Source organism: Aythya marila, assembly GCF_965140915.1.
Source record: "Aythya marila genome assembly, contig: HAP1_HAP1_SCAFFOLD_1150, whole genome shotgun sequence".
Lineage (NCBI taxonomy): Eukaryota > Metazoa > Chordata > Aves > Anseriformes > Anatidae > Aythya > Aythya marila.
The window spans coordinates 1-13,629 of NW_028137028.1; the positions used below are offsets into that span (position 1 = coordinate 1).

At 66.8% G+C, this 13,629-nt stretch overlaps 2 protein-coding genes across 2 annotated transcripts; both read left to right on the top strand.

Annotated features, from left to right (window-relative positions):
- Positions 1–157: 157 nt before the first annotated feature.
- Positions 158–7,034, top strand: LOC309891227 (complement C2-like; the record flags this gene model as incomplete). The annotated part of the gene is given in 19 exon segments (XM_082785603.1): positions 158–253; positions 330–483; positions 1,157–1,245; positions 1,320–1,400; positions 1,403–1,449; positions 1,451–1,466; positions 1,939–2,011; positions 2,116–2,207; positions 3,249–3,367; positions 3,369–3,486; positions 4,163–4,276; positions 4,750–4,900; positions 4,995–5,038; positions 5,041–5,070; positions 5,158–5,249; positions 5,833–5,962; positions 6,440–6,489; positions 6,829–6,988; positions 6,991–7,034. Coding segments are annotated over 19 exon segments (1,700 nt in total), but the record flags the coding sequence as incomplete, so codon positions are not given.
- Positions 7,035–7,984: 950 nt separating this feature from the next.
- LOC309891226 (complement factor B-like) lies at positions 7,985–13,248 on the top strand (the record flags this gene model as incomplete). The annotated part of the gene is made up of 8 exons (XM_082785602.1): positions 7,985–8,128; positions 8,354–8,593; positions 9,163–9,347; positions 10,166–10,339; positions 10,998–11,093; positions 11,679–11,815; positions 12,306–12,444; positions 13,096–13,248. Coding segments are annotated over exons 3-8 (721 nt in total), but the record flags the coding sequence as incomplete, so codon positions are not given.
- Positions 13,249–13,629: the final 381 nt, after the last annotated feature.

Sequence of the window (13,629 nt, forward strand, 5' to 3'; positions counted from 1 at the left end):
CCCTACACCCCAATATCCCCATACCCCAATATCCCCCCACCCCAATGACCCCATAACCCCATATCCCCCCACCCCACTGACCCCACACCCCCCAAATTGCCCCATAGCCCCCCCAAATTCCCCCATGACCCCCCCATGACCCCCCATGACCCCCCAGACCCCTTCGCCTTCGACACCCCCGAGGACGTCTCTGCGGGGCTGGGCGCCTCCTTTGGCGCCCTCCTGGAGCGAGCGGGGGCCCGCAGCGACAACGGTGAGCCCGCCCACCCCCCCCCCTCGATGACGTCACCTCGATGACGTCACGGTGACGTCACGGTGACGTCACGCAGGCTCGTCGCTGGGCCGCCGCGTGGTGCTGAGCCGCTCGGGGGCGCTCCACGTCTACGTCCTCCTCGACGCCTCCGGCAGCGTCGGGCCCGGCGCCTTCGGCATGCTGCAGCGCGGCGCCACCGCCCTCGTCGATAGGGTGGGGGGCTTGGGGGGGCTTGGGGAGGGGTTTGGGGTCAAGGGAGTTGGGGTCGGGGGGGTTGGGGTTGGCGGTTTTGGGTGTTGGGTCTTGGTTGCGTTGGGGTTGGGGGTCTTCCAGTTGGGTTTTGGGGGGTTCCAGTTGGGGTTGGGAGGCTCTAAATAGGGTCTGGGGGCTTCGGGGGGGGCTTCGGGGCTTGGGGGGTCTTGGGGAGGGGTTTGGGGTCAAGGGAGTTGGGGGCGGGGGGGTTGGGTTGGGGGTTTGGGCGTTGGGTCTTGGTTGCGTTGGGGTTGGGGGTCTTCCAGTTGGGTTTTGGGGGGTTTCCAGTTGGGTTTTGGGTGCTCCAGTTGGGTTTGGGGGTCTCCAGTTGGGGTTGGGGGGCTCTAAGTAGGGTCTGGGGGCTTTGGGGGGGCTTGGGGGAATTTGGGGAGGGGTTTGGGGTCAAGGGGAGTTGGGGTCGACTCCCAGAATGAGCCCAGGCCCCCCAAATGGCATCAGGACCCCCCCCAAATGAGCCCAGATCCCCCCGAAATGAGCCAAGGCCCCCCCAAAATGAGGTCAGGACCCCCCCAAACGATCCCAGGCCCCCCCAGCACGGTGCCAGCCCCCCAAATCCCCCCCAAATCCCCCCCCCCCAGCTGAGGCAGCTTCGAGGTTGCCGCTGCGTTTCGCCGCCGTCTCCTTCGGCAGCCGCGCGCGCGTCGCCCTCTCCACCGCCGAGGACGCCTCGGCCGACGCCGACGAGGTCATCGAGCGCCTGAACAACATCACCCTGGCCGGTACGACCCCTTGGGGGGGGTCACAACGGGGCCGGGACCCCCGGGACCCACCCCCCGTGTCCCCCCCCACGTAGAGCACGGGAACGCGACGGGCACCAACGCGCGGGCGGCGCTGATGGAGGTCTACCACATGGTGCTCTACCAGAAGGAGCGCGCGGGCGGGCCGGCCAACCCGACGCCTGGCGCCAGACGCGGCACGTGGTGTTTCCTGCTGACCGACGGTGGGCTCGGGGGGGGCTTTGGGGGGAGATGGGGGGGTTTCGGGGGGATTCGGAGGGGTTTCGGGGGGTTTCGGGGGGTTTTCGGGGGGGATCGGTTGACTTGCGTCCCGTTGGGTTGGTCAACGTTGGAGGGAAACCATGGTAGGTGGAGGTCAAGGTTGAGGATGTGGGGTCTTTGGGGGTCTTCAGGGGTCTTTGGGGAGGATTTGGGGTCTTCAGGGGTCTTTGGGGTTTTTTGGGGGGGTTACAGGGGGATTTGGGGGGGTTTTGGGGGGTTTTGGGGGGGATCGGTTGACTTGCGTCCCGTTGGGTTGGTCAACGTTGGAGGGAACTTGTGGTAAGTGGTGGTTAAGGTTGAGGATGTGGGGTCTTTGGGGGGTTTGGGGGGTTTTGGAGTCTTTGGGGGTCTTTGGGGGTCTTTGGGGGTCTTTTGAGGGGTTTGGGGTCTTTGGGGGGGTCTCCGTTGACCCAGGTCCCGTTGGGTTGGTCAATGTTGGACGGAACCCGCGGCAGGCGAAGGTCAAGATTGAAGACGTGGGGTCATGGTTTTATTTTGGGGGGGGGTCTTTGGGGGGTTTGGGGGTCCTTAGGGATTACGGGGGGGTCTTTGGGGGTCTTGGGGGGGTCTCCATCGCCCCGTGCCCCCCAGGGAGGTTCAACGTGGGGGGGAACCCGCGCGAGGGCGGTGGCCCAAGATCGAGGACGCGCTGGAGACCGAGCCGGACCGCCGGGAGTTTTTGGGTGGGTGGGGGGCAAGGGGGGTCGGAGGGGTCTTGGGGGGGTTGGGGGGGGCATCACTGGGGGGTTGGGGGGCATTGGGGGGGCTTTGGGGGCATTGGGAGGCATCGGGGGGGGAATTTGGGGGGTTTCGGGGGGCTTTGGGGTCATTGGGGGGGGTCTCTGGGGGGCTTGGGGGGGGCTCCGGGGGGGTCCCAAGGGTGCCCCAGGCCCCTCCAGGCAGATTTGAGGCCCCAAATCCGCCCCCTCCCCCCCCCGCCGCCCTTTGCCCCCCCCTGTTTGCTCTTGCGCCACCCTTGGGTGCCCCCCCCCCCCCCCCGCCCACGCGGTCGCGGCCCCCGCTCGGCCTTGGCCTGGGCCAGGGCACGGAGACGGCCCCCGCCCCCCCCGGGCACCCCCAGACCCCCCCCTCGGTGCCCCCAGACCCATTTCGGGTCCCCCCAGCCCCATTTTACCCCCCCCAGCCCCATTTTAGACCCCCCCCAGCCCCATTTTACCTTCTCAGCCCCATTTTTAGACCTCTTTAGCCACCCCCAGCCCCATTTTGCCCCCCCCCAGCCCTATTTTGGCCCCCCCCCAGCCCCACTTTACACCCCCCCAGCCCCTCTCCAGCCACCCCCAGCCCCATTTTAGACCTCTCTATCTACCCCCAACCCCATTTTGGTCCCCCCCAACCCCACTTTACACCCCCCAGCCCCATTTTACCCCCCCAGCCCCTCTTTACACCCCCATTTTACCCCCCCATTGCCCCCCCAGCGCCATTTTACCCCCCCAGCCCCATTTCACACCCCTTTTCCCCCCCCATAGCCCCAATTTACCCCCCCAGCCCCATTTTACCCCCCCATTTCCCCCCCAACCCCCATTTCACACCCCCCAACCCCCATTTCACACCCCCCAGCTCCATTTCACACCCCCCCCAGCCCCATTTCACACCCCCATAGACCCCTCATAGCCCCATTTCACACCCCCCCATCCCCACTTCACACCCCCCCAGCCCCATTTCACACCCCCCCAGCCCCATGTCACCCCCTCTCCCCCCCCCAGAGATCTACGCCTTCGGGGTGGGGGCTCTGGAGGTAGACCTGGTGGCCCTGGAGGCGGTGGCGTCGCGGGGCGCGGAGCCGCACGCCTTCAAGCTGCCCGACGCCCCCGCCCTCGCCCGGGACCCTGGAGGGGGCTTTGGCCCTCACCAGCGTCGGCGACCTCTGCGGGGTCATTGTGGGGGGGGGCGCCGCCCGCCCCCCCTGGCACGTGGTGCTGAAGGTGGGCGCCCTTGGGGGGCGTTGGGGGTGGTTGGGGGGATCTTTGGGGTCATTGGGGTCATTTGGGGTCACTGGGGGTTGTTGGGGTTGGTTAGGGGTCGTTGGGGGACCCTTTGGGGTCATTGGGGTCATTGGGGTCATTTGGGGTCATTGGGGGTCGTTGGGGGACCCTTTGGGGTCATTGGGGGTTGTTGGGGTTGGTTAGGGGTCATTGAGGGGGACCCTTTGGGGTCATTGGGGGCCATTGGGGGAACCTTTGGGGTCATTGGGGTCATTTGGGGCCACTGGGGGTCATTGGGGGTCGTCAGGGGGGACACTTTGGGGTCATTGGGGATCATTTGGGGTTGGTTAGGGGTCATTGGGGGACCCTTTGGGGTCATTGGGTGCCATTTGGGGTCATTGGAGGCCTTTGGGGGTGCTTGGGGGCCATTGGGGGTCATTGGGGACACCCTTTGGGGTCATTGGGGGTTGTTGGGGTTGGTTGGGGGTCATTGGGGGGACCCTTTGGGGTCATTGAGGGCCATTTGGGGTCATTGGGGGCTGCTGGGGGTCATTGGGGGGACCCCTTGAGGTCACTGGGGGTCACTGGGGGCCATTGGGGTTGGCTGGGGGTCATTGGGGGGGCTCTGGAGGATTTGGGGACCCCTTGGGGACCCTTTGGGGTCACTGGGGTCCCCGTGGTGTCCCCCCCCCCAGACGGGGGGCGCAGCAGCGCTGCGGGGGGGGCCCTGGTGGGGGGCCGCTGGGTGCTGACGGCCGCACACTGCTTCCTGGGGGCACCCGGACCCCGAGCGTGGAGCGCGGAGCTGGGTATGGGACCCCAAAACCCCCACCCCAATGCCCCGGGGGACCCCAAAATCCTGACCCTAATGGCCATGGGGACCCCAAAATCTGGATCCCAGTTCCCAAGGGGGACCCCAAAACCCAGACCCCATTGACAAAGGGGACCCTAAAAACCCTCACCCCATTGACAAAAAGGGACCCCAAAAACCCCCACCCTAATGCCCAGGGGACCCCAAAACCTCAACCCCATTGACCAACAGGACCCCAAAACCTGAATCCCAAAGCCCCTGGGGACCCCAAACCCCGGGACCCCCACCCTAATGCCCAAAATCCCCACCCCATTGACAAAGGGGACCCCAAAACCCCGATCCCAATGGCCAAGGGGACCCCCAAATCCTGACCCCAATACCCAGGGGACCCCAAATCCCCCCCTGACCCCCCCCATTCCCCCTGGGGACCCCAAATCCCCCCTGACCCCCTTCCCGCGCTGTGGGGTGCAGGGGGGGGGCGCCAGGTCCCCATCCGGGCCTGGGTCTCCCACGAAGCCTTCGACGTGCGGGGGGGGGCGGCGCGGGGGGTCCCCGAATTCTACGACTACGACGTGGCCCTGGTGGAGCTGGAGGAGGAGCCGGACCCCCAGGGCCCCCCCCGGTGAGTTTTGGGGTGCTGGGGGGGGGGGGTGCACAAAGCCAGGACCCCCCCCCTACACACACACCCCCTAAATTTTGTGCCCCCCCCCAAAAAGGAGGGTCTGCATCCCCTGCACTGAGGACGCCAACAGAGCCCTGAGGAAGCCCCCGGGACCAGCTGCGAGGAGCAAGGTGGGGGGAGGGGCTGGGGGGGTTTTGGGGGGTCTCGGGGCTTGGGGGGCTGCTGCTGACCCCCCCTGACCCCCCGACCCCCCCCAGAGGCTGAGCTCCTGGGCCGGCCGCGGGTCCCGGCCGAGTTCGTGTCCCTGCAGGGGCAGCGCCTGAGGGTGAACATCAAGGAGCACGAGGCGGTGAGAGCGCGACCCACGGCCACGACCCATAGATCGGGTCTGGACCCATAGCCCTGCCCCATAGATCGGGTCCGGACCCATAGATTGGGTCCAGACCCATAGCCCGGACCCATAGATTGGGCCCTGCCCCATAGCCCTGACCCATAGATTGGGTCCAGACCCATAGCCAGGGCCCTGCCCCCATAGCTCAGACCCATAGATTGGGCCCTGCCCCATGGCTCGGACCCATAGATTGGACCCTGCCCCATAGCCCCAACCTATAGATTGGGTCTGGACCCATAGCTCGGACCCATAGATTGGGTCCGGGACCCATAGCCCCGACCCAGAGATTGGGGCCAGACCCATAGCCAGGGCCCTGCCCCATAGCTCAGACCCATAGATTGGATCCTGCCCCATAGCTCGGACCCCATAGCTCGGACCCTGCCCCATAACCCCGACCCATAGCTTGGATCTTGCCCCATAGCCCAGACCCACGGCCCAGACCCCTAGCCAGTGCCCCCCGTGCCCCCCCTGTGACCCCCTGTGACCCCTGTGACCCCCCTGTGACCCCCCCGTGACCCCTGTGCCCCCCTGTGCCCCCCAGCGAGCCGCCTGCGAGGCGGGGGCGGTGCAGCCGGGGACCGCCAACGCGTCCCTGGGGGCCGTGCTCACCCCACGCTTCCTCTGCACCGGCCAGGAGAGCGGCGGCCAGCGCGAGGACGCCGCCTGCAAAGGTCCCAAAAAGCCCCAAAAAGGCCCCAAAAAGGCCCCCGACCCCAAATCCCCGCGGCCCCATATCCCCCTGACCCCATATCCCATTGTCCCGGTGTCCCTGTGTCCCCAAATCCCAGTGTTCTGGTGTCCCCATATCCCCCCAACCCCAAATCCCCACGGCCCCATATCCCCCCAAACCCATAACCCAGTGTCCTGGTGTCCCCCTGTCCCCATATCCCAATGTCCCCATATTCCCCTGACCCTATGTCCCTATGTCCCCATGTCCCCCAAATCCCTGTCCCCAATGTCCCCAAATCCCCCAGTCCCCATGTCCCAATGTCCCCGAATCCCCAAATTTCCCCCTCCCAATGTCCCCAGTTCTCCCAGACCCCATGTCCCAATGTCCCCAACCCTCCCCCAACGTCCTCAAATCCCCAAGCCCCCCCCAGTGTCCCCAAATCCCCCCCAATGTCCCCAACGCCCCCTCCCGCCCCCAGGGGAGTCGGGCAGCTCGCTGTTCCTCGAGCGCCGCCACCGCTTCATCCAGGTGAGCGCCGGGGGGCACCAACGACCCCCGGGACCCCCCGGGACCCCCCCCCCGGGACCCCCTCCTTGGGTGTCCCCAACTTGGGGGTCCCACCTGGGGGTCCCCAAATGGGAGGTCCCCAAACCTGGGGGTCCCCAAATGGGAGGTCCCTAAACGGGGGTCCCCAAACCTGGGTCCCCAACTTGGGGGTCCCCAAACCTGGGGGTCCCCAACTTAGGGGTCCCTAAACAGGGGTCTCCAAACTGGGGGTCCCCAACCCTGGGGGTCCCACATTGGGGTCACACCTTGGGGTCCCCAACCCCATGGGGACCCCAACCCACGCCCGTCCGTGCCCCACAGGTGGGGGTTCTGAGCTGGGGCACCTTCGACCCGTGCCGGGGGGGGGGCCGCGACGCCGAGGGGCGGCTGCTGCGCGCCCCCCCCCCCCCCGGCCACCGGCCCCGCGACTTCCACATCAGCCTCTTCCGCGTCCAGCCCTGGCTGCGACAACACCTGGGGGGCGGCTGCGCTTCGCCCCCCTGCGCGCCCCACAGCGCGACCCATAGCTGGACCCATAGCCGGACCCATAGCGGGACCCATAGCGAGTCCTATAGGGGAGCCCATAGCCAGACCCACATCCAGACCCATAGCTGGACCCACAGAAGCTCCTATAGAGCAATCCATGCTGGGACCCACAGCCAGACCCATAGCTGGACCCATAACCGGACCCATAGCAAGTCTTACGGGGGGACCCATAGCCAGACCCATAGCCGGACCCTCACTGTGACCCCCAAAAGGACCCATGGTGGCCCCACAGCTGGACCCACAGCTGGACCCATAGCGAGTCCTATGGGGGAACAGATAGCCAGACCCACAGCTGGACCCATAGCCAGACCCAAACTGTGACCCACATTGGGACCCCCGCCAGGCCCCCCTGCACCCCCCCAGCTGGACCCCCCTGTTATCTCCCCCCCCCCGTGCCCCCCAATAAAGCCGTGCCCCCCCCTCCCATTGCCGTGAACTTCCCCGACGGTGCCGCCCCTTCCCGGCACAGCGGGGGCCGCCCCCCCCGCGGGCTGGATGGGTGCCCAAAATTAGGGGGGGGGGGGGGGAGGGGCAGGTGAGGGCACCTGGTGGGGTGGGGGAGGGGTGGGGGACATATGTGGGGCTGGGGGGTGTGTGGGGCAGGGGGGGGAATATGTGGGGCTGGGAGGATATGTGGGGCAAGGGGGGATGTGTGGGGCGGGGGGGGGGCCCAAAAGTGGTGTGGGGCTGGGGGGGGAGGCCCAAGGTGGGGGGAGGGGGAGGGCAGTGGGGCAGGTGGGGAGGGCGGGAGGCTCATTAGCAGCAGCTGCATTAATTAGCTTAATGAGGTGAACGGGGCCCCGCTGTGGGTGGGGCCCTGGAGCTCGCTATGGGGCAGCACCTGCCCCCCCCCCACCCTCCCCAGTGATTTCCTGCAACCCACGGGGGGGCCTCGTTTCGCAACCCCCCCCCCCCAGTGCCCTGCCCCATAGCGGCACCGAGCGGCCCAGGGACGGACACGGCCCCGGCCCCATAGCGGGACCCAGCCCCACGGCCGGACCCACAGCGGGACCCACAGCCATGGCCCCGGCCCTGCTCGCCCTCCTCCTGCTGCTGCTGCCCCCCCTCGCAGCCGGTTGGTGCCCCCCCCCCCAAATCCCCTGCCCCATAGCTGCCCCATAACTACCCCATAGCCCCCCATAGCTGCCCCATAGCTGCCCCACAACCCCTCTGCCTCATAACTGCCCCACATCCTGGTGTCCCCTGCCCCATAGCTGCCCCATAACTGCCCCATAACTGCCCCATAGCTGCCCCACAACCCCCCCACCCCAATTAACGCCCCCCCCCCTTCTCCCCACAGCCACCCCCACGCCCTCCCCGGCCCCCCCCACGACCCCCCCGGCCACCTTCGAGCCCCCCCCCCCCTGCGACCCGGCGCTGGCCCCCATCAAGGGGGGCCGGGGGGAGCTGGTGGGGGGGGGCGAGGCCCTGCGCTACCACTGCCCCCCCGGCACCGCCCCCGCCCCCACCGGCCTCCGCCGCTGCACCCCCGGGGAGGGCTGGGAGCCCCTGCCAGGGGGGGTCACCCCCCACTGCCGAGGTGAGGCCTTGGGGGGGGGATTTGGGGGTCAGTGGGGGGGGTTGGGGGGGATCTGGGGTCAAGGAAGGGGTCATTGGGGGGGGTTGGGGGGGATTTGGGGGTCATTGGGGGTCAAGGGGGGGATTTGGGGGTCATTGGGGGGGTCAAGGGGGGGATTTGGGGGTCTATAGGGGGTCAAGGGGGGGCTTTGGGGTCAATGGGGGGGGTCAGTGGGGAGGCTTAGGGGGCTTTAGGGGTCTATAGAGGGGCAAGGGGGGGTCTTTGGGGGTCAATGGGGGGGCTTTAGGGGGCTTTGGGATCAATGGGGGGGTCAATGGGGCGGTTGGGGGGCTTTGGGGGTCAATGGGGGGGCTTTAGGGGTCCCTTAGGGGCATGGGGGGGGTCTGGGGGTTTGGGGGTCTTTGGGGGGGGTCTTGGGGGTTCTGGGGGTCTTCTTTAAGGGATCTTTGGGGTGACCTGGGGGGGTCTGGGGGTTCGGGGGTCTTCTTTATGGGGTCTGGGGGGGTCCCTTAGGGGTCTGTGGGGGGGGTCTGGGGGTGTTCCCTGAGGGGTCCCGTGCCCCCCCCCAGCCGTGTGGTGCCCGGCGCCGCTGGAGTTCGACCACGGCTGGTTCTGGCCGCGGGGGGGCGGCACCGCCCCGGCTCCCGCCTGGAGTTCGGCTGCTTCGAGGGCTTCGTCCTCAGGGGGCCCCGAAACAGGACCTGCGGCCCGGGGGGGCGCTGGGGGGGCTCCATGCCCGTCTGCGACGATGGAGGTGAAATGGGGGGGGGGGGGGAAAAAACCCAAAATTGGCACCAAAATGGCCCAGAAATGGCCCTAAAATGACCCAGAAATGGCTCAGGAATGGACCCCACAACCCCAAAATGACCCCAAAATGGCCCAGGAATGGCCTCCGAAACCCCCAGTGGCCCCAAATGGCCCCCAAAACCCCAAAATGGCCCTAAAACGGCCCCAGACAGCCCCAATATGGCCCCAAAATGGCCCAGGAATGGCCCCAAATGACCTCCAAAACCCCAAAACGGCCCCAACTGACCCCAAAATGGCCCCAAACCAGTCCCCAGAATGCCCCAAAATGACCCCAAGTGACCCCAACATGGCCCCAAAACCCCAACATGGCCCTAAACCGGCCCCCAAATGCTCCCGAATGGCCCCAAACCAGCCCCCAGAATGCCCCCAAATGGCCTCCAAAACCCCAAAATGATCCCAAAACCCCCAAATGGCCCTAACCAGCCCCCAAATGGCCCCAAACCAATCCAGAAATGCTTCCAAATGGCCCCAAACCAGCCCCCAGAATGCCCCCATATGACCCCAAGCGACCCCAGAATGCCCCCAAATGCCCCCAAGTGACCCCAAAATGGCCCCATAACCCCAACATGGCCCTAAACCAGCCCCCCAAATGCCCCCAAATGACCTCCAAAACCCCAAAACGGCCCCAAACCAGCCCCCAGAATGCCCCCAAATGCCCCCAAGTGACCCCGGAATGCCCCCAAATGACCCCAACCAGCCCCCGAAACGCCCCCAAACGCCCCAAAACTCCCCCAGTGCCCCCAAAATCCCCCTTTTTCCCCCCAGCCGGGGCCTGCCCGGCGCCCGCGGTGCCCCCGGGGGCCACGAAGGAGGGCTCGGGGGCGGCGGTGGAGGCGCGGGTCCGGTACCGCTGCCGCTCGGGGCTGACGCTCATCGGCTCGGCCGAGCGCCGCTGCCTCGAGGGGGGCGTCTGGAGCGGCACCGAGCCCCGCTGCAGAGGTGGGGGGGTCCGGGGGGGCTGGGGGGGGCTTGGGAGGGTCACTGGGAGGAGTCCTGGGGGGTCTTGAGGGGCTTTTGGGGTCTTGGGGGGTCTTGGGAGGGTCCCTGGGGGGCTGGGGGGTCACTGGGGGGGTCCTGGGGGGGCTAGGAGGGTCCCTGGGGGGCTTTGGGGGGTCACTGAGGGGCTTTGGGGGCCTTTGGGGAGGGCTGGGGGGGCTTGGGAGGGTCACTGGGGAGTCCTGGGGGGCTTGGGAGGGTCACTGAGGGGCTTTGGGTGGTCCCTGGGGGACTTTGGGGGGCTTAGGGGGTCTTGGGAGAGTCCCTGGGGGGCTTTGGGAGGACTTTGGGGGGTCCCTGGGGGGGTCCCTGGGGGGCTTTTGGGGGTCCTTGGGGGTCTTGGGAGGGTCCCTGGGGGACTTTGGGGGGTCTTGGGGGGCTTTGGGGGTCTTGGGGGGTCACTGAGGGTCTTGGGTGTCCTGCGGGGGTCCCTGGGGGATTGTGGGGGGCATTTCGGGTCTTGAGGGGGTCCCTGGGGGTCTTGGGGGGATCACTGAGGGGCTTTGGGGGGTCTTGGGGAGCTTTGGGGGTCCTGGGTGGGGTCCCTGGGGGGTCCGCATGGGGGGGGTTATGGGGGTGACGCCCCCCGGCCCCCCCCAAGACCCCAGCTCGTTCGACACCCCCGAGGACGTGGCCGCCTCCTTCCTCGCCTCCCTCACCGAGACCGTGGAGGCCGCGGAGGCCAACGACAGCTTCAGTAGGGGGGGGCTATGGGGCAGCTATGGGGCAGCTATGGGGTGGCTGTGGGGCAGCTATGGGGTGGCTGTGGGGCAGCTGTGGGGCAGCCATGGGCCATCCATGGGGCAGTTATGGGGTGGCTATGGGGTCTCTATGGGGCAGCCGTGGGGCAGGTATGGGGCAACTATAGGGCGGTTATGGGGTCTCTATGGGGTGGCTATGTGACATCTATGGGGCAGCTATGGGGTGGTTCTGGGGTGGCTGTGGGGTCTCTATGGGGCAGCCATGGGGCAGCCATAGGGTGGTTATGGGATGGTTATGGGGCAGCTGTGGGGCAGCCATGGGCCATCTATGGGGCGGCTATGGGGCAGCCATGGGGCAGTTATGGGGTCTCTATGGGGCAGCTATGGGGTGGCTATGGGCTATCTATGGGGCGGCCATGGTGCAGTTATGGGGTGGTTATGGGGTCTCTATGGGCAGCCGTGGGCAGTTATGGGGCAGCCATGGGCCATCTATGGGGTGGTTATGGGCCATCTATGGGGCAGCTATAGGGCAGTTATGGGGTCTCTGTGGGGCAGCCGTGGGGCAGCTGTGGGTCCCGCAGGCACGACGGAGAAGCGCAGCATTCGGCTGGGCCCCGGCGCGGCGCTGAACATCTTCCTGGTGCTGGACGCCTCGCACAGCATCCAGCCACGGCACTTCCAGGAGGCGCGCGAGGCCCTGCAGCAGCTGGTGGAGAAGGTGCCGCGCCCCCCAAAAGGCCCCAGATTCACCCCAAAAACCTCCCCCGCAAGCGCCCCCGAAATCCCCACCAAAAAATTCCACTCCAAATCCCCCAAATGCCCCCCAAAAATCCTTCCCATCCAAACGCCCCAAATCCCCCTGAATCTCCCCAAAACCCCCCAAAAACCCTTCTCCCCCAAATCCCCCAAAATGCCCCAAATTCCCCCAAAACACATTCCCCCCCCTAAATCCTCCCCAAAACATCTTCCTCCCTAAATCCTCCAAATCCCCCTGAATCTCCCCAAATCCCCAACCAAAACCTTCTCCCCCCAGATCCCCCAAATCCCCCAAATCCCCCCAAATTCCCCCAAAACACATTTCCCCCCCAAAACCCCCCTAAACCTCCCTGAATCCCTGCCAAAACACCCCAAATTCCCCCCAAACACCCCCCAGGGCCCCTCGGGGCAGGTGGGGACCCCCCCCATAATGTGCCCCCCCGCCCCCCCAGATCGCCAGCTATGGGGCCAGCCCCCGCTATGGGGTCGTGACCTTTGGCACCGACGCCCACGTGGAGCTGAGACCCACGGACCCCAGGGCCACCGACGGCGCCCAGGTGGTCGAGATCCTGGGGGGGCTCACGCACAGAGGTGGGGCTGGGGGGGGTTTATGGGGTCCTGGGGGGGTCCTGGAGGGGGTATGGGGGGTTCTGGGGGAGTATGGGGGGGTTATGGGAGGGTTATGGGGTCCTGGGGGGGTCCTGGAGGGGGTATGGGGGGGTTCTGGGGGAGTATGGGGGGGTTATGGGGGCTTATGGGGTCCTGGGGGGGTTATAGGGGGGGTATGAGGGGTCCTGGGGGGGGATATGGGGGGTTATGGGGTCCTGGGGGGGAATATGGGGGGGTCCTGGGGAGGGTTATGGGGTGGTTATGGGGCAGCTATGGGGCTGCTATGGGACACCTATGGGGCAGTTATGGGGTGGTTATGGGGCAGCTATGGGGCAGCTATGGGGCGCTATGGGGCAGCCATGGGGCAGCTATAGGGCAGCCATGGGGCGCTATGAGGCAGTTATGGGGCAGCCATGGGGCGCTATGGGGCAGCCGTGGGGCGCTATGGGGCAGCCATAGGGCAGATATGGGGAAGCCATGGGGCGCTACGGGGCGCTATGGGGCAGCTATGGGGCAGCCATGGGGCAGCTATAGGGCAGCCATGGGGCGCTATGGGGCTCTATGGGGCGCTATGGGGCGCTATGGGGCAGCCGTGGGGCGCTATGGGGCAGCCGTGGGGCGCTGTTCCCGCAGCCCACGCCCAGCGCCCCGGCACCAACCCGCACGCGGCGCTGCGAGCCGTCTACGAGCTGCTGGTGGAGCAGGAGCGCAGCGAGGAGCTGCAGGGGCTGCGGCCCCCCCCCGTCACCAACAGCACCCGGCACGTCCTCGTCATCATGACCGACGGTGGGGGCCCCAAAAAACCCAAATCCCACCCCCAGGGACCCCAAAAAAAAACAAATCCCCACCCCCAGGACCCCAAATACCCCCCCCAGGGACCCCAAAACCCCAAATCCCACACCCGGGACCCCAAAAATCGAGGTTGGACTCGATGATCTTGAGGTCTCTTCCAACCTAGAAATTCTGTGATTCTGTGTGAAAAATCCCAAATCCCCCCCAGGGACCCCAGAACCCCCCCCAGGAACCCCAACCCCATAGGGACACCCCCCGAAACCCCAAATCCCCCCCCTCAGGGACCTCAAAACCCCAAATCCTCCCCTAAGGAACCCAAAACCCAAGTCCCACCCCTGAGACCCACCCAAAAACCCCAAATCCCCCTCCCAGGCG